Source organism: Aethina tumida, chromosome 7, assembly GCF_024364675.1.
Source record: "Aethina tumida isolate Nest 87 chromosome 7, icAetTumi1.1, whole genome shotgun sequence".
In the NCBI taxonomy this organism is placed as follows: Eukaryota; Metazoa; Arthropoda; class Insecta; order Coleoptera; family Nitidulidae; genus Aethina; species Aethina tumida.
In genome coordinates this window covers 10,875,417-10,895,163 of record NC_065441.1, presented here as the reverse complement: position 1 = coordinate 10,895,163, position 19,747 = coordinate 10,875,417, and the positions used below count along the sequence as shown (strand labels likewise).

Genomic DNA, 19,747 nt, shown 5'->3' with positions numbered 1-19,747 from the left:
AAATATAGCCATTCAACTTCTAAAAAATTAATATGAACATGAATAAAATAAATAAAACAAAATCTTAAAATTTATATTTTTAATTGTATTCTTATAAATAGAACATATTTAACACCTCATGTGTTTTGCATTGATAAAACTTATGTATTACATTCTTAGACAGTGACCAACAAATATCCATAAACTGAATAAATAATTGAATAAAATATCATATATATACAAAAAAAATATATTAATAACACAAGTCAAAAGTAAATCAATCGTTCAATGGGATGGAATATGGAAAATTATAGGATGATTTGGAAGATGTTAAAAATAAAATATTTACTGTTCTTTCTTTTCTTCACCTTTTTTGCCAATGGGAATAGCTGCTTTTACTCTGAAAAATAAACAAAATAATTAGTAGGAGACTTTTAATAATCTTAATTAAACTTACTTTGATGTAATTTCATCTACTTTAGTTCTCACGATTTCCAAGTTGGCATCAATTTGTGTCTTGTTGGTTTCATATACCTTCGGGAGTGAGAAGAGTGCGACCCAAGCTAAAATACAAATACATTTATTATGTGCCCGTAAAAAAATAGTCGTATTAATACAAAAATGTTTCAGTTGTTAAACGTACCGATAATAATCAGGGTCATTCCGTTGAACCATGCTCCCAAGTATGTGAAAGCCCACAACAGAACTCCGAATTTGATGGAGTCGACCAAGTCTTCGACGAGGAACAATCTGCGCAACTCGGCTGTGGCGGCATTCAAGTGGGCGACTGCCACTTCCGATACTTCCTTTACTTTGTCTTGCGACAGGGAAATGTCGATATCCAAAAATTCTCTGCACACACAAAAAAAAAATTATAAATTTATTTTATTAATTTAAAAAATTATTAAATTTCAAGTTATTACCAGACCAAATAATACATAAATACAGTGTCGCTTACTTGAATGGATGTCCGTCACCAGTCTTTTGCACGGCCTGAACGATGTTTTTGTAGATTCTGAATGCAATTGTTCCAGAAAGTGCTAACAGCGACAGGTAGGCGATCACGCTGATCAGGGAGAAGTATGTCAGGGCGAGAAGTACGACAAGAACGCCCCCAAATACTGGGCCCGACTTCTTGGGGTCGCGCCAGTATATCAGACTCTCCACTGTAATCAGAAAAAAAAATCAGTTAGTTTATGTCCGCTTTTCCTGTTAATTATTAGTGTGTTAGTTGATTTTATTAATATTTATTTGCATATTAGAATGTCGGCAGTCCAGTTTTGGAAGCAATTAAAGCGGTCAAACTCTCATCAATAGAAAGTTGTGACACACATACATAAAGATTTCGGTAAAGTTGCCAAATTTAAGCACACATGAAAATTGTATAGTTTGCCAACATCGAGACGCCACTTTATTTGCCCTTGCGGAATAGGCCACGATTCAAATTTGCACTAATTAAAACTATTTAAATATTTAATTACCAGCATTTGTTTTTTCGCGGTTTAACATAATTTAGTACTTTCTAGAAATTTACAGAACATAATCCATCCTACTTATATCGACCTTGCATCACTTTTTGAATCATCAAATTACATTAGAAATCGGATATAAACATTGAAATAAATACGCTTTATTGTTCATCGAAACAAACTTGATACATCTCTGTTTACCATACACAGTGATAATAATAAGAGTACTTATAATCTGTTGTTTCGTATGTCAAAGGCAATATTTGAGAGAAATATACATGTTAAAATACTCCACTCCGAATCAATGAATAATTAAATATCTTAAATTTATAAAACGCAATATTCCGGGCTTCAATTTAATAGAATCAATTAAGTTCCCCCTCGACTACACACCAGAGTTTGACACCTGTTTAAACTTTCAGAGTCGCCTGAATGGATCCCTTTAAACTGGGTGCTATTTGTCCAATACAAAAGCAATCTGAACTTTTGCAATGTCCGCTTATTACGCAGTTACGATAATAAGTTCCTGTCGGAGTTTAATCGATACCAACGTGTTCGATTTCAATGGTTTTCAACTCCTGTTGAAACTTCGTTGAAAGAGATCTGCTTTTCGGTTTATTTGGAGGTAATGGTTATTTAGGTTCACTTAGTTTTATATGAATATTCTATTTATGACAACAAATATTCATATCATATATTGTAACTGTCTGCTGCACAATTATAATACCCTCGTTTGTTTCAGGCTACATTTTGTTACTATGAAATACTATCAGAAAAAATGTAATATACAACATTTATTTTTTATATAAATTTATCAGAGTTAATATTATTTTAAAAATTTAGATAACAAATTTATTTGCAAAATTAGCAAATGCATGAACTGCAAACTAAGCTGTACAAAACAGTATCTGTTTAAACTGCAAAACAGACAAATATCAAAATAATTATAATTAATGCATATTAAAAATGTTTTAATTACTTATTTGTGCGACGTCAGAAATATTTTTATCTTTCGTAAAATGAAAATGAAATTTATACTGCAACAAAAATGTCATGAATAATTTTTTGAATATATTATATAGTATTGCTAAAATAATGATGAATTAACCGGTTCGATTCAAAATATTCATTCATATTTATAATTTAATTTATATTTTATACGGAAATACATATGATATTTTAAAAACAGATTACATTCTAATTAATTTATATTAACATAAGGAAACCGAATTTCAGGACTTGTAAGATTAGATGTTACACATACTCTTTTAAATTAAATTATTTACCAAAGAAATTAAATAAGTAATAAATTATCCTAACGATAAAAAATAGTCAAGAGCCCATACGGTAATAGACTTTTGCCCAGTTGTAGCGATGAAGAGATTGTAACAGTATCTAAGACAGAATACTAATGTGATTCATTCAATGAATTTTAATTTGTTACATCTTTGACATCTAAATCTTCGCAAACATTATATTTTAGTCCGTGACATAAAATAAAATTATGTTAAAAAGAGATATGTTGTATGGAACCAGTGAAAAATATTAAGATAAGATTATTTCAACAATAAAAAACTAAAACTTATGTTTTAAAACATATTATGAATTTAAAGATGTTATCTGTGTTAGAGAACTATAAATATTAAATTAATATTTATGGTAGCTTAGGCTACAACCCTGGGAACCCCTATTTCTTCATCACATGCAACAACCTCAATTGGAGCAGAAAATCGAATCAATACACGTTACAGTCCGTTCGTACGAGGTAAATAAAACAATGGCTAACGCATGTGCGTGTTGAAACATATGTCAAAAATTCTTACCGGGCCCACGTTCTGGCAATGGTTCGGAGTACTGGTTTCTGGAGTTCTGTCTGCGCACCATCTTCGTTTAACCGGAAAGGCGGTCGAAAATAAAACGTAAAATAAGAAGAGAAACAAAAACTGCAGCACGTACTGTGGACGGCTGCTAGCAGGACTAACTGCACATAAATCCTGATCGCAGACGGGACGGGAGGCGCCGTAAAAGTGAGCGAGTATTGTCAAAGACTTGTGGTACCAGCGCCTACGTTTTACCGTCGCCTTATCTTTTTCCAACTCGACCGTAGACAGGGAGGGAAAGGCAGGTGACGTGTAAGCGGTCGCGTTGAAAATCCGGCACCTTGTTGCCAGCGTGGGTGTTTCGGTACCAAATCAAGTATCATTGGTATGACACATACTTCTAATTGACGTCTACTAACCACTTCAATTTTCCAAAATGATATCTTCAAAATAACGGAAACTATCTGATAGAAGGTTTATCAATAAGGTACTTATTAGAGTCAATAAATAGGAACTTTGTGTGACCATTCATACCTAGGAGTACTGCAAACTTATCTATCTATCAAACCAATCATGTGAAACTAACTCCAACCAAATTTGCAACTTCAAAGGCCTTTGATCCATTAATTTGGCATCTTGTCATTAATTGAGCCCTATATTACAAATCGATATCCCAATCCCCTTTATCTGCTTATAAATAGAACTCCCCAAACGATCACTTAAACTGGATCTCCGCAACATCATGTTACAACCAAAAATTATATCATCAATGTAATTATATTTACTGTACAAATGTAACATATGCAGGCCATATGCCAAATTTTATTATTATTTTTTCTTTTTTACATTCCAGAAATAATTTCAATTTCTGGTGATATTATTACCATATGATAAAACTTATGTGTACAACCGACAACATCGTGTATATCCACAGCTACATAGTATTTAGCTCCAACGTGTTCCGCAGGTGAACTCGTGGCAAACGGTTCCCATCTGTTTTGGTTCCAACACTGGAACACGATAGATAGAAACGATTTTCAGCAAAACCAGTTTACGTTTGCGTAACTGACAACGTGGAAGGAATCGGCTGGAGGTTATCATGTGGTAAATTAGTAAGCAGCTCTCAGTGAAGAAGATAATATGCACTAAAGTCTCGTAAATTAATTCACTATGTAGTAGTAGGTTAAGAGTGTTAAAATCTTTTCTAACACAGCTGTTTCAAACGTATTACTATCTTCAATATTTTACTAGTTGCAAATAAATATCAAGTATTTATTCCAGTTATTTTTTTTTCTAGTAGTAAGTATTAATCGTTTCATATAATAAATATGCAGTTTAATTATGTATTTTTATTGCATTTATATATTTAGTGTATTTAAAATTGCAATATAAAATACATGAATATTAATATTATTATGTTCTTAAGTTTAAGAGTTATGTAAAACTTAAAATATTTTATTATTTAATTAATATTTAACATTAAGATGATGTTAAAGATTATGTCCATATTTTAACATATTTTGCAAAAATGATAATATTCCGTGTTTTGGAGCAAATTGGGCAAACTAATAACATAGTTTTCAATTAACAGCACCTTAAATTCATCAAGCTACAATCCTATTTGAGTCGATCATAAAAGAAAGAGCTTATTAAGTTCAATTAAGGATTCTTCTTAAAATGCAGGGACATTTATAATCAAGAATTCATTTAAAATTTCACAATTCACATCTTTGACTCGCATTGTTATGTTTTGCAATTTATAGCTAAACATAATTTTTTTGTTTAATGGTTCCTGTTTTTTATATTATTAATGTAAGTTTATTGTTGCTTAATAATAAAGTAAATTTTAAAACTTGTACTATATTTAAGTACTTCTGTTGATTGTAACCATTAATAAATATTTTTAAGCCACGGAAGTATTTTTTTAAACTTAATTATTTTAAATTTTCAATGAATATTGAAAATATGTATTAGCAAACACAGATGTAACTTAATATCTATGTTAATGCTACATAAGCTTTACAACGCATTAGTATTTACTTATTCATAACATGGTTGATTACAAACTATTCTATTTTTACAAATAATCTAAGTAAATGTCGTTTATAAATTAATTAAAAATAACTATGTTCAAATGAATGATCATTAATTACTCCGAAATTGACATTCCAGGTTTATGTTAATTATAGTATAATTAACATGATGGAAAATCGATGATCTTCCATTGATATATTTAAAGAACACGACTCTCAAAACGTTCAACTACTAAAGCACCTGGATCTATGCGCACACTTAGGTACAAGAAAATTTATACTAATTGATTAAGTGATCTCACGTTAAAATCATATTAGATCAATTAGTAGGACGAAATGCCTGGCCAATGTTAATGGCCTTTACTTCTTCTGTTATATGATTTGAAGAAATAATTTGAATGATTACGTTTTTGCCTCTATAAATTCCGAAGCTAGTCAATAAAAACAGTTTTAAATAATTTTTTAAGCTTAATGGTCATTATATTAAATATTCATTGAATTAACTCGTATCTATACAAATAGAAGACAGGGAAATACACTATTGAACATACGTATTAGCAGACACAGATGTATTTTAATGCGTTAATGCAACACAAGCTTTAGGACGCATTAGTACCCATTCACTCATAACATAGTTAATTACAAACCATTCTATTTTTAAAACTGCGGTATAAAAAAGTCATAAACACAAAAATGGTCTGGGCAAATTTGTATTTAAAAATTAATTAAAAATAAAAATAAATATGTAAGTTCAAATTAATCTTAATTGATTACTTCAAAATTGATTTTCCAGGTTTCTTTTAATTATTAACATCTCATTCAATATTAATTTTAATAAAAATACGTCTAATTATAAGTCGACGGAAAATCAATGAACTTCCATTGATATATTTTAAGGACGTGACTCTCGAAACGTTCAATTATTAAAATACCGGGATCCACATAGCTGAATTGTACCGAAAAAATTGGCACCAACTAATATTACGTTACAATCATATTTCATCAATTAGTGGGACAAAATGCCTGGGCACGTCACTGAATTGTTTCTAAAATAATTGGCATCAAGTGTTCCGTTATGGGTATATTTAGTGTGGTGCAAATAATTCAAGGTCAGAGGGGGAAATGGAATTTCCCGAAGCCACCGAAATGCGATTGGTTAGATAATCGGTTTCGGTTAGTTAAGCTGTACAACAACGGACTTTGTGATGTAAAGCACAGACACCATAATGCACAAAAGAGGCACACGTACTGTCCCCGAATTGAGGTAGAGCGTCGCAGGACACACTGCAGGAACCCAAAAACCGTACTGCAAGTGAAGTGGTGTGGGAGGGAGCGCACACAAACTGCTGGGATCAAATCACACTCGATCGAACGGCCCCCTCAGTTCGATTGACGGTCTCGTTTCGATCGGGCAAATCGGATTGAAACAACTCAACGCAACTTACGGTATTCACGTTGCATGACTGTGTCGAAGAGGCTGTTCATCATCACGGTGCCGTTTCACTGATCGCGTCGTCGACGAAGCGAGAGACAGAGAGAGAAAAGGGAACCTGGCCTGGATGGCGAACTTTCCCGGACTGAAATGTCGCGCGCTTTTCTTGGCACCGAGCCCGTCTGTGTGTGCCGTCGGTTTCTAAATTTGAATCGAAACGGACGGCCTCGCGACCGAACTGAAAACCACCTCTGCGAAACGGGGACCACACGAACGGCGACACGCACCACCCGCAAGCTGCTCTGATAATCGCCGCCGTCGACTGTCGGGGGCGAGCTAACGACGACGCCGTCGCCGCCACCGTCGGGACCCCAAAATGTACGGGGTGTGCGCTGCGTTGCCGCTCATTCTCCGTCTCCCTTTCCGTTATTCCGGTTTACATAACAAATACCAACTGGCAGGGCAGCGAACTTGGTTTATGGGATTACCGGATATTGAGTGTCTCGACCTCAGTTCAGATCCAAGATTCATTTTCATTTCTAAACTTAAATAATATAACTGTGTTTTTAAATAAACAAAATTACAATTTTTTTGTCATATATAATTATATAGAAAGAAAAATTAAAAAAATGAGAATTTTATTTTAAAATTAATAATTTTTTCTTAATCAAATGAATTTAAAACAAGCTGTAAAAATTAAAAAAATAATAAAAGTTATTAAAAGTTACAAAATCTATTACAGACACAATTTATAAAAAAAAAGAAAAAATCATGTATGTGTAATATAAGATACCATTGAAATATTAACAAAAAAATTGTTTTAAAATTATAAAGTAATTTAAAATAATAAATTATTAAAAAATATAAGATATCTACAAGTATAGATAACTTGCTAAAATTGAAAAGTATTCTTGAAAAAAGGTTAATTTGATTATTAAAATGTGTTATAAATAAAAACTGTAAAATGTGTTGGAAGAATAGTAATATATATACACTTATTAAAAATTGGAAAAACAATATTGTGTAATAGATAATTATAAAAATATGACAATTTAACTATATATAACTGTTTATATTTATCTAAAATTAAATACAGTTATTAAAGTAATTTGGAAAATAACAGTATATCGTAATTAAAAATATAATTTGTTTTAAAAAAATATGCAAAGAAAGTTTCCAAAATTAATTAAAACGATAAAAGATAAAAGAAATTAATTTAATGTAAAAAAATACAGTAAATTCAGAATTTAATTAATTTTAAATTATTAAATACAATTTAAAAAATATATCGAAAATGTGTGACTACAAATATATTAATAATAGAATAATTATATACTGAAGGCACAATAAAACATGATTATTCAAATTGCTGAAAAAGTATTAAAATCAGGAAAAATTATAAATTATTTTAAAAAATTTGAATATGTTAAAAATATATAAAAATTTTTCAATTTTGTCAGAAGAGTAAAAGTAGATTTCTTGACAAAGTGTGTCCTAAAAATATCAATGAAAAAATATTAAAAGATTTTCAATAACCAAAAAAAAATCAAAAGTTTAGTAATTTTTTAGATACTACTCTACTATATAACTGTATATTAGATTATTCATTTGTGCCGAAACAAACTGACATTAAAAATTATATTTGTTTTTTTTTTGTTTCTTTTATATTACTTATATAATCGATTGATATTTTTATAATACTGAACAAAAATATCCAATGCTAATGAAAGCTTTCGATTTTAACATATAATACTAAAAACAACAAGCTATATTTGACATGCGTTATTGTTATCAATTTCATGTATTTAAAGTTAAACAATTGAATCACATATTAATGTCAAACAATTATTCAGCAAGTGTTACTTTACTAAACAATGAATGAAATTCGAGGGGAAAATCTCACAAAAGAAGATCTCAATTGAAAATTATTATTTAATCTGGCAACTTGGCGCGTGCAACTCACATCGAACGCCTGCGTCCCGACGCTTACCACACGTCAACGCTTTCAATCGATATATTTTTTCATCTTTGTCGTGCGGTGATGGCATTTAATTATTCAAAGGCTGATTTCTGAGGTGTGTAAATGCTTTCTCTTGGGAGAACTCAACTTGTGATTTTAAGATTAATGATTTGTAAATTACTTTACATTATATTATCATACTGAAGAATATTATTTTATTAGTTACATAAAATTATTTTAAACATTGCTGCCATTAAAATATTGCTTTAAGAATTCAATGTTCTAGTTACAAATATTCTCTAACGTAGTCTTATAAACTGGCAAAAATTTATTAATAAACCAGGTACAAAGTGGCGCATCTAAAATAAATGTGGGACTTGAACACCTGGCAAATTATAGTAGAATAACCAATATCTGTCGTTCGATACTTGATTATTGCAAGGAAGGATATTTCATTCCACCTGCACCGGTAAATTAAACGTGCAATTTGGCACAAAGAAATTGGCATTCTATATTTATAAAGAATTTTTCTCTCACTATTTTTGGCAAAGATTTGTTAGTGTAATAAATGTAACATATGAAGTAATAAAATCTAGGTATATTTAATTTTGTTTGTGGTTACCGGAATCGTTTATAAAATTACATTAAAAGCAGAAAATGGAAATATGCATTTTTGTATGCAACACAGATTACAAATGAAGAATGTTTGGTTCAAAAAATCAAAATTTGAATTACAATTATAACAGAATAAACAAATGAAAATGTTTAAACATTTGAAGGCACTGACAAATCAATACATCAAACCATAGCTTAGAGATAAAGTCAATTTATAAAACGCCAGAATCCAAAATAATCCAGACACGAAAGTAAACAGTTAAAATGTCAAACATAAGTACTGCGCCGTTGCGCAAGAAGATCGGTCCGCGCTTCGATTTCAGCCCGGCTCAAAGGGCCGACATGCTTGAAGCCTTCAACTTATTCGACACCGAAGGCACCGGTAAAATCGACATAAAAAACTTCAAAGTCGCAATCCGTGCCCTCGGTTTCGAACCGAAAAAGGAGGAGCTGAAGAAGTTACTCGCCGAAGTGGATAAGTACGGGACTGGCAAGCTGTCGTTCGAGAACTTCCTCCATCTGATGGCTACCAAGATGGCGGAACGCGATTCGAAGGAGGAGATCCAGAAGGCGTTCAGACTGATAGACAGCACGGGCTCAGGCGCGATCACGTTCGGGGATCTGAGACGCGTTGCCCAGGAACTGGGCGAGGACCTCACCAACGAGGAGATCCAGGAGATGATCGACGAAGCCGACAGGGACGGCAACGGCGATGTCGAGCAGGACGAGTTCATCAAAATGATGAAGAAAACTACGCTAGTCATTAAATAGAATGTTCCTTTTTTACAATAAAGATGCAATCCCTTTATTGACTGCACTGTGTGTTGATTTTTGAATTTGGAAAAATTTATATATAAATGATATTGTATATTATTAAATACTTGTTGTGCATGTGTCCAGTACAAAACTGTGCGAAAGCCTTTTCGACAAGGACATTGAAGAAATGATCAACGAGTTAGTCGAAGACAGAAACTTTCTTTTTTACAATAAAGGTGCATAGTTCAATAGTACCTTCTAGATTGGTTTATTAATCCCGCATGATGATTACTATTCTTAAACATATTATCAAATAGTTAATAGTGATGTGACCAGTTCTTTATGTTAGTAATTCCAATTGAAAATATTAGGAACTGACATAAATTCATTTACCAATTAACATCTTACCTTGTGGGTTCAGTCTCGTTGGGTTAAACCACGTATCTGAAAAGTAGAGTTAGTGCAAATGTTAGTATATATACAAAATAATTAATAATTAGATGTGCAAGAGAGGCATGCAAATTAAATCGTGTTATACAATAATTTCATTAGAGAGAAACAATTTTCAAGATAAGATCTGAATGATATGAGGCGTCAGACTAGATTAATTTATTATTATGTAATAACATTGACAGATTAGATAAAACATAGTTTTAGCTGTCAAATATGTAGTTCCATTATAGATTATAAAAATTGACCCTTGAAACATTATATCACTGAGAAAAATTTTGCTTAAAGAGTTCAAGCACCAGTAAACTGAAAAAATAAAATCATACTGAACATGGCAATAGCAACTTATCGGAAACCAACGGTTCGGGAGAAGCAAACAGCATCAAGAAATGCTCGGGTCAATGATCATGTAGATATTGTGCACGCACAAAGGAAGGTCAGGGATTGATAAGTTGAATTTCAATCTATATTTAGGTATTTATCTTTATATCACTTCAAAAGATGCACACTTAGTCAAAACATGTGTGGAAATTTGTATAAATTATAATATAAATAGGTATAATATATACTTTCCTTATCAACTACCAATGTTTATTTTCCTGTAAGTGTACTAATATAATACCATTTATCGTCGCTGACTTTTGTATACTGATATAGTATAATAATGTACAATGGTGAATCGAAAATTTTCGACAAATTACATAATATTAAATAATTCAGTCATTCATTACACACGTGTGACTTGACTAATTGTCAACAGTATTAATTTGATATCTAGTGATGTCTCATTCGGTCAGACAATTGCAAGGTGATACGAATGTGGCGAGACGGTATTTAATTTATCCTTGACAATTCTAGAATATCAAATGGAACAACAATACAATATAAAAACAATTCGTCTCAAATCAACGTTTAATTCTGTAAATACAGAACGAAAATTGTTGTCAAAGACAGCAGATTGACCATCAATTAAAGGATGCATTCATTTAATGGTAAACCCGCATCATCCCAACTTTTATTATCAGTTTTAATGTTTGAATTTGAAAAAGTTACATTATTTTTTTATCATAAAATAACGGCTCCACACATGTGACACATGTGTCTGGAGTACTATACATCACATTGTTCACTTTATTCACAATGAGGTATTTCATTTAAATCGACATAAATATATTAGGAGCTTGCTCTTGTAATGGCGACTGACATAATCCATGACTATTTTGATTCCAATTTATATCACAGCCAGACGAACAAACTGTAATTACTTTGACCTTACGGTAGTTATTTGTGTAAAACTGTGTTGTGTCATTGTTAAATTGTATTTTGTATTAAAATATAAAAGGAAACACACCAAATGACCAAGAGTTACCTTCAATTAACACGAAGAGTTTTTTGATGTAGCTTTACAAGTAAGTATTTCGATTAAGTTAACACTAAATGTGTCATAGTTACATTGACGAGTCATAACGAAACTATGTAATTGTTATTGTTAAAACGCAATAAACAGTTTGATAAGCTTGTCTCTTAAAACATCCTCAAACCTATTGGAATATACTAACTGCAGCAGGTAAAAAAACCCAGTAAAAACTCCAGGACAAAAAACCACACTACAATAAAATTCAACGATTTGGGCTGTTCAACTGCATAATTCACGAATTTTATTAAATTGCGTAGCAAGTTTCCTCTCTCGCTGAACCAAAATTGCCCACTTACTTGGTCTGAAAAGTACACACAGCAATGACCTTTGACAGGCCTTGTCCCGGCCCGGCTGAACGCCACCCTTTGTTTTGTTGATCTCACTGTTCACCCCGTTAATGACATCGTCGACGACGGCGTTGGCCGCGCTCTTCAGCCCGTCTTCCATTGTTATGTCACGGAAAAAAATTAAATAACTAGCACACCGATTTTCAACGCACACACTGTGTAATGAAAGATTGATGCGGTTCCACTGGACTGGGTTGTCGCACTACGAACACGGCGTGGATATTATGTGCTATCGAGTATATGTGGCGGTCTGTCGTTTGTGTGCACCTGATGGCGCAAATCTGCCGCAAAGTGTGATCTGAGCAGGCGTAACTCTTATCGACCAGGCTGGGACTTAGACCTATGCCCCCGTTACAAGGGCATGTTGACCTAGTCAGAAAATTTTTATTGTCTTTTCGTTTAATTGGTTTTATTGTGCCAATTAATTGAATATATAGGCATGTAATAACACGTTTTTTATTATTTACAGGTGTACTTAATTAAATTATATTATTGGTCCAAAATATTTTGTTTATTATATGGTGTGTCATAGTTTATAAGATAATTCTTTGGAAAAAAATGTCTATATTATAAAAAAATTTGAGGGATAATTTCTTTGCAGAAATACCAGAAACGGTTTCTACATAAACTTGTTTCCTTCTCCTATCTGAGTTAAACGTTTAAACGAACATTACTAATTAACAAAAGTTTCAATTTACATGTCATGAAATTCAGGAATGAGTATTATTCAAAAAGACTTTCCTGTGGAAATTCGCCTTATATAAACATGATCGTCATTTTTTAATAAATTAAATTTGCTACGTCAGTTAAAACTACCTCTCCCTATTGTTCTGGAGTCCAGTGAACATCCTAAGTAAAACGGACCTCTACATTCTAGTAGATAGCAGGCTTTTTTGTGGCAAGATAAATCCCCAACCACCTGTCACATTCCTTAAACTAATTTTTAGCAAATCCCATTTCCTCCAGCTTGGTTCCTCCAATTTTATTAATTATTTTTTTTTTTCGTTTTGATAAAGCTGTAATATATCTAATATAATCTTTCTTACACGTTTTGAATGACTCATAGTAGATAATTATAATAAGTCAAAAGACCAGTATTAAATAATCAACTAGTTCACAGGAGTCATGAAATTTTGAGGTAAAAAGGTGTAACTGTAACTGTAATTTTGTTTAACGAAAAATAAAAAACATACTCAGTTTTCTGAACCATCTGAAAAATAGACACAACAATAACAGAAAAAACAATAAACATTATATATACTTGTATCCAATTTAATTAGAACAGCTTATATTTTTAATATATTTGAATAAGTGGCTATAATTATGGCCACTATTGTATATTAAGTCAGTTACATGTATAATTTTTAAAACTATTACTTTTCAACCAGCAGTTACATTTTAATTTGTGCTGGACTAGTCTAGTAGATAATTTAGCAGTTTCTGAATTATCAGTAACCAAATATCCGAATTGTAGAAAATAATAAAACTGATACTTTATAGAATAGTCACACAACAGATACTTTTAACTGTGTTTATTTCGATTACACTCTTCAAAACTACTTTCTATTTAGAGATAAAATAATCTTATTTTTTTTAATTATCAAATTAAATTTGTTACTCACATAAATATTTTTTCGAAAATTTTATGTTCTTTATAATTTCTAATCATAATTTTAAAGTAATGGTTTTGTTAATGTCTTTAAATAATAATTATAATTTATGTTTATATTTAACCATTAAAATAATTTTCTTTTATTAAATAATCATTTAATTATTACAAAAGTAACCGCACCTTAAAACCGCTGATTGCTAATTAAAAATAGTGGGACAATTTAAAGATTCATGTTCACAACTGTTAATACATACATTTTAAAATTTGCAATGAAAAATTGATTGACTAATATTAATAAGGAGAATTTCTTGAGTATTTATAATGTAAAATATATTCATTATTCGGGTTTTTGAAAAGGATTTCCGAAAATGACGGACCAATAACACGAAAAATTTGCTAAAAAATATGGTTGCGAAAACCTCAACTTTTTCACTAATAATAAAAAAAATTAAATTTTATATTGGAGTACTAGTTTTTGAATGAACTATTACTTTTCTATATTTATTGATAACAAATAATCGCCTTCTATAGAATTATTGAATATTTAATAATTAATAATAAAATTAATTTTTATATCCATTCCTATAAAATCTATAATTTATTTTGTAAAATTATTATGATTTCTAGATTAAAGATGTTTATACAGTTTAGGAATGGGAATTGTAAATAATGGGTAATAGTACATATAGTCATTCAATTGATTATTTATTACTATAATTAGTTTCGAGTAAATAATCAAAATGCATTTTTGATAATGGATATTATTTATACATTTACAAGTGATTATAATAAATGAAACATATTTTATTGGTTGAAAATATTTAAACAATATTTATTTTTGAATAATGAAACAACATGTTTATTATGATGAAATTTATTTAATTTCGAAAGAATTTCTGTTCTTTCAAATCAATTTTAATATTCCACATATTGATAATAATTTAATTTAATAAATCCTGTTGGTTTTATAAAAATTTATGAAAATAACGACAATTTTATTAAAGAAGTTATTACATTATAAATTTTCCATGTAACGCCAAACAGGAAGAAATTCAATTTTATAGCGGTTTGAAGATTATAAACTGACTCTCACGTTACGTATTTAAACACTTACAATAAACAATTCATTACAGCTAATCATTTTATGAAAATTAATTGAATACATGTGTATATGTGATGTTAATCTAAAATGTTAATTTCTCATAAAAGTAAACGAATTACAATTATAATGAACTCATATTAATGTATGTAATAAAATATTTAAACAAATTAATCCCAATATTATAACTATATGAAAACAATAAATATAAAACCAAGATTACTGCATTAAATACCCCTTTAAAATTATATTATAATGTTTTATTAACTATTAAAGCTATAACTGTGATATTCGCAAAAAATATTATCAAGATAAAAATAATTAATATTTTAAAGTAAACAAATATCATCAAAATCAAACAAATCTGAATAAAATATAAAAGTTTACAATCGTACAAATTATTCTTTTTCAGTTTTTGAAGTTTTTAATTTTGAAAAATATTAAAAAAGAAACATATGAGGAATGTGTATTTAAAATCGGATAGAATAAAAGAATTTTGAACAAAATATACTGGATGTTACCGGCGTGCGATTTAATTATTTTGGGAATCTCTTGTCAATTTTAAATATAGAAAGGCATTTAAAGTACACTATAAATAATTCTTATACTCAATCACAGTGAAGCACACTTATTTATATGCATACAAATGCGATATAAATACATTGACTTCTGTTATCTTTATCTAATTGCACACATTTAAGAAAAACTTCAACAGCCCAAATAAATACATAAAATAAATAAACTTCTGATATTTCGAATATTAAATAACTCATCTTAACCAAGACCATTCAGATATAGTTTTGGCCACAATATCCGCTTCCCGCATAATATGCGATATCGTATCATCTACGGATAAAATTTAAAAAAAACAAAAGAGATTATATACGGATTACATTCTTTACGGCGTTTTAAACAATTATTTAGAATTTAACTATTGAGTTTAGGTTAAACTAACACCTTAAGAAAACAGAGATAAAGCACTTCCACATTTCTTAAATATATTAGTTTTCGTTGTTAAAGTGAATAGTACACTTCGTAAATTTCTGCGGTAAGTATCCTAAAATTATTGCTATTGAGACAAAGTTAAATAATAATAAAAACAAGGAACAAAATAACTTAAGTATGTACCCACATTCATTTTCCAAAAACACGTATTTTAACCCTTTTTTCTCTGTTTGATATATAGTTTTATTTTTAAACATTTTTTTCGTAAAAAGTAAAAATTATCAAAAGGATTATTTTTATAATTTTTCACGCATTTTTTTTGTAAATAATACCCATTGTTTTGAAACAGTTGTAAACCTAAAATTATTTTAACACAATGGTTTTTCTTTATTTGATATCCGTGAAAGGAATTTAAGAGGTAACATGATACTGTACTATTTCAGTACAACAGAACAAAGAATGCTCATACTTTTTAGATGCATGCGATGTAAAAATATAAAATACGAAAAAGGGAGATTCAAATAGTTCGGTGTACGATATAAACGAGTTAATTAAAATTCTGTCACATTTTCCAAAATGGTTTAACAAAGTTAAAACAATCTAAGTATTTATTTAAAACATGTGGAAAGTATTAAACCCTTTTATTATTTGAATGAATTTTACTCAATTATTAGTTGGAAGAATTTTAAAAATGATAAATTTATTTCGTTTTATGTTGAGAATTTTAAATTGATTCTCTAATTTATAATACGGTGCGAATAAAATAATTTTATGAAGACAAAAAGGCACTACCGTAAAGTGTAGAAAATTTATAATTATTAGGCTATGACCAAAGTCTAAAAATTGATGTTTTATAGAGAGTGTGATGATTTTTAATATTTTGACCATAATTTGGTAATATGATGAAAAAGTAATAAGTTAGTAATAAATATCTGTGGAAAACGTTTCATCAAGGGGAAATTTGTAGTTAACTACTTTATTGCCTATACGATACTAAAATTATAAAAAGATAACGGAAATGTGCTATAAATTTTTCTAAACTAAACAAGTTATATTTGATGCAATTTTCAAATTTTTGTGCAAACATGGTAAACAAATTTTCCATTGTTGATACTCGGATTCGAGTAATTTGTTTTCTGACGTGTAAGTCAACAGATTGCGCTATTTTTAACCAATATTTGAATAACAAAAAATGTTGATCTAATAAAATATGTCCTTCTACTTGCTAAATGCATAGGCGTACTATAAAAATGCATTTGCAATATGTTTAACTATAAGATACTAAAACAATTATACTGACTCATTAGTAAAATCTTTTTAAAAAATGATTCTCTATCACTCGTGACTATTTAGTGGATAAGTTAACATGCACTTAATATTAAGTGATTAATTAGCATTTAATCGATAAATAGTTTAGGAGTTAGATATGATCGCACGATTATAAATAAATTCAATGACTCATTTGACTCACTGAAATGACCTAAGAATAACATAAACCATGACTGAACTTTCCAGCAAATTCTCAAGGTGGATTAAAAAAAATAATAATTTTGCACAATGTCTCTTTTGTATGACGGATTACGTTAACGTGTGTTTTTGTTTAAATAAATTAGTAAATAATATAAACCGCAGTTACGCTAATTAAAATGATATTGTTTTTGCACCTGAATTGTCCATTATTTCCTATTATTAGTTCATGTCTGCATCATTTACCAAAATTGATATCAAATTTAGCTTACACAGGTTTATAGAAGCCGCACCTATTTAATGATTTTCCAATTTAACGTACTGTAGAAAAGTCAAGTGTGGTACGGAAAATAACGAGTCATTACAGAATTTGCGTTTTCGTAGGTAATTTCCGACATTTTTGCATCGATTTTCACAATTTAGTCACGACATGTAAATCTCCTACATGTAAATGTCCTAGCTCTATACACGAAGTTAAAATTTATCAAAAAATATATATAAATATATAATATAAATAATAGTGACCCTTTCTTACTAATTATAACTATATGTCGAGAATTGTTGATGACTTAGCAGTATTTTGCAATATTTAGCCAACTTTGTTTGATCTGACCTGTAGTAAAAACTAACAAAAAAGCTCTTAATAATGCCTAGAAGCAACTGACAATAAAAATAGTATATACAAAGTGGCAAGTTAGTTAGCACGCAGCTCAAAAAAGCCTCAATCTGAACGAGATAAATGCAGAAACTTACCCAAACCCATTTTGCAAAAGATAGCTTCGGCATCTGTGACGGCAGCCTTCGGTTTTTGGACGGGCTTCACGTCCTCCTTCTTCGTTTCCTTGGTTTCGATCGGTTTCGGTTTGGGTGGCTCGACAACTGGCTCAGGGGTCTTCGGTTTGACAGGTTCTGGTGCTTTTGCCGGTTCCTTGACCGGTTCCGGCACCTTCGGCGGCTCAGGGGCCGGATCTTTGGGCTTGACGACCGGATGATCCTTGTGGGGCGGTGCCGGCTCGAATTCTTCGACATCCTTGAAAGTTTCAGTTTTGAAATTCTCTGTGGAGCCGAACGATTCGGGCAATTCGTTTTTCTTGGGCACGAAACCGTACTTGGATGGCGTGAAATCTTCCCCATCGTCTCCAACATCTGGTTCACTGTCCGAGTAGCGGTCGATCGAGTCATTAGAGTGGATCGTTGCCGGTTCAATTGGGCCGCGTTCATTGTCCATGAAATTCTGTGTGGTCGATTTGAAATCGTCGAGACCGTACTTGTCTTGGGTTTCGGGCAGCTCCTGGGCCTTCGGCTGTGCGAACGGCTGGCTCATCTCGTGCAGGAACTTGTCCAATTTATCGTCGGCCTCTTTGCGATCCGGAAATTTTTCAGTCATGTCCAATAAGTTTGAATCCATCTTGCTGGGGTTCAAGGGTTTGTCGAATAAATTCTCTGCACCCTTCAGCGGGTCGAACGACAGTAGCTCGTCGGTAACTGTACTGCCGACTTTTTCAACCCCTTTATTGATTTCCCCCAACAGATCACGTGTAGCGGACTCGGTTTGAAAATTACCTAACAAATCGCCAGTAACTTCTTTTGCCACATCCTTCAGCGGGCTAGAGTCGTGTCCTAAATGTTCGAAATCATCCAAAGAATCCACTTCCCTCTTGATGGTCTCCTTATGCTCCTTTACGTCCTCACCGATGGCGTCCTTCACGTCTTCAATTTTCGCCGGTATGTTATCCATAACTGTTTCTGGATTGAAACTTCTTCAAAGTAGTACGATCGCGTTCCAATTAGAATATACAATACTACCGGCACAATACTGTCAAACGTCAAACTGAACTTCACTCGTGTTGAATTTGCTTTGTTGCAGATGTTTAAGATGTGGAGGGGTTCTGAATGCAGTGGCGCGCGCGTTACTTTTTTATCTAGGTTTCGATAGCTCGTTTTAAATTAACGTCACGTTACGCACTCTTTTAACCACGTTTGGAATTATCTGCTTGAATATTTAAAATCTGAAATAAATTATTCATTTTTTAACATTTACTTTTCTTTATTAACAAAGTACATATAATTTGTATTTATTTATTTTATTGGCTAATACATTCATTATTCATTCACTAAATTAATTTTTTTAATTTGACATTTCTTGTAGAATAAAGTTTATACTACGTGTTAAATTATTATTGTAAATTATTATTTACAATAATAAAATTTTTTAGTAATTAAATTATTATTATTATATTTAATAATAATAACTTAATTACTAAAGAATAATTTATTATATTCTAACAAATATTAAAAGGATAATTCTTTAAATTCGATATTTTATTTATGATGAATAGACTTTTA

At 30.8% G+C, this 19,747-nt stretch overlaps 2 protein-coding genes across 8 annotated transcripts; one reads left to right on the top strand and one right to left on the bottom strand.

Annotated features, from left to right (window-relative positions):
* Positions 1-64: 64 nt before the first annotated feature.
* Positions 65-19,234, bottom strand: LOC109599208 (reticulon-1-A). 7 transcript variants are annotated; one of them, XM_020015157.2, is made up of 6 exons: positions 18,155-19,234; positions 10,473-10,508; positions 938-1,145; positions 623-831; positions 437-542; positions 65-379 (listed from the first exon to the last, which is right to left on the bottom strand). In XM_020015157.2, exons 1-6 carry the CDS (start codon positions 19,137-19,139, stop codon positions 325-327), a joined length of 1,599 nt encoding a protein of 532 aa, XP_019870716.1. In that variant the 5' UTR covers positions 19,140-19,234; the 3' UTR covers positions 65-324. The 7 variants fall into 7 exon arrangements, with proteins under 7 accessions (XP_019870716.1, XP_019870718.1, XP_019870717.1 ...); XM_020015159.2 differs by lacking the exon at positions 18,155-19,234 and adding an exon at positions 12,228-12,533; XM_020015158.2 differs by lacking the exon at positions 10,473-10,508.
* LOC109599209 (uncharacterized) lies at positions 9,491-10,125 on the top strand. The gene has a single exon (XM_020015164.2). It carries the CDS (start codon positions 9,573-9,575, stop codon positions 10,077-10,079), a length of 507 nt encoding a protein of 168 aa, XP_019870723.1. The 5' UTR covers positions 9,491-9,572; the 3' UTR covers positions 10,080-10,125.
* Positions 19,235-19,747: the final 513 nt, after the last annotated feature.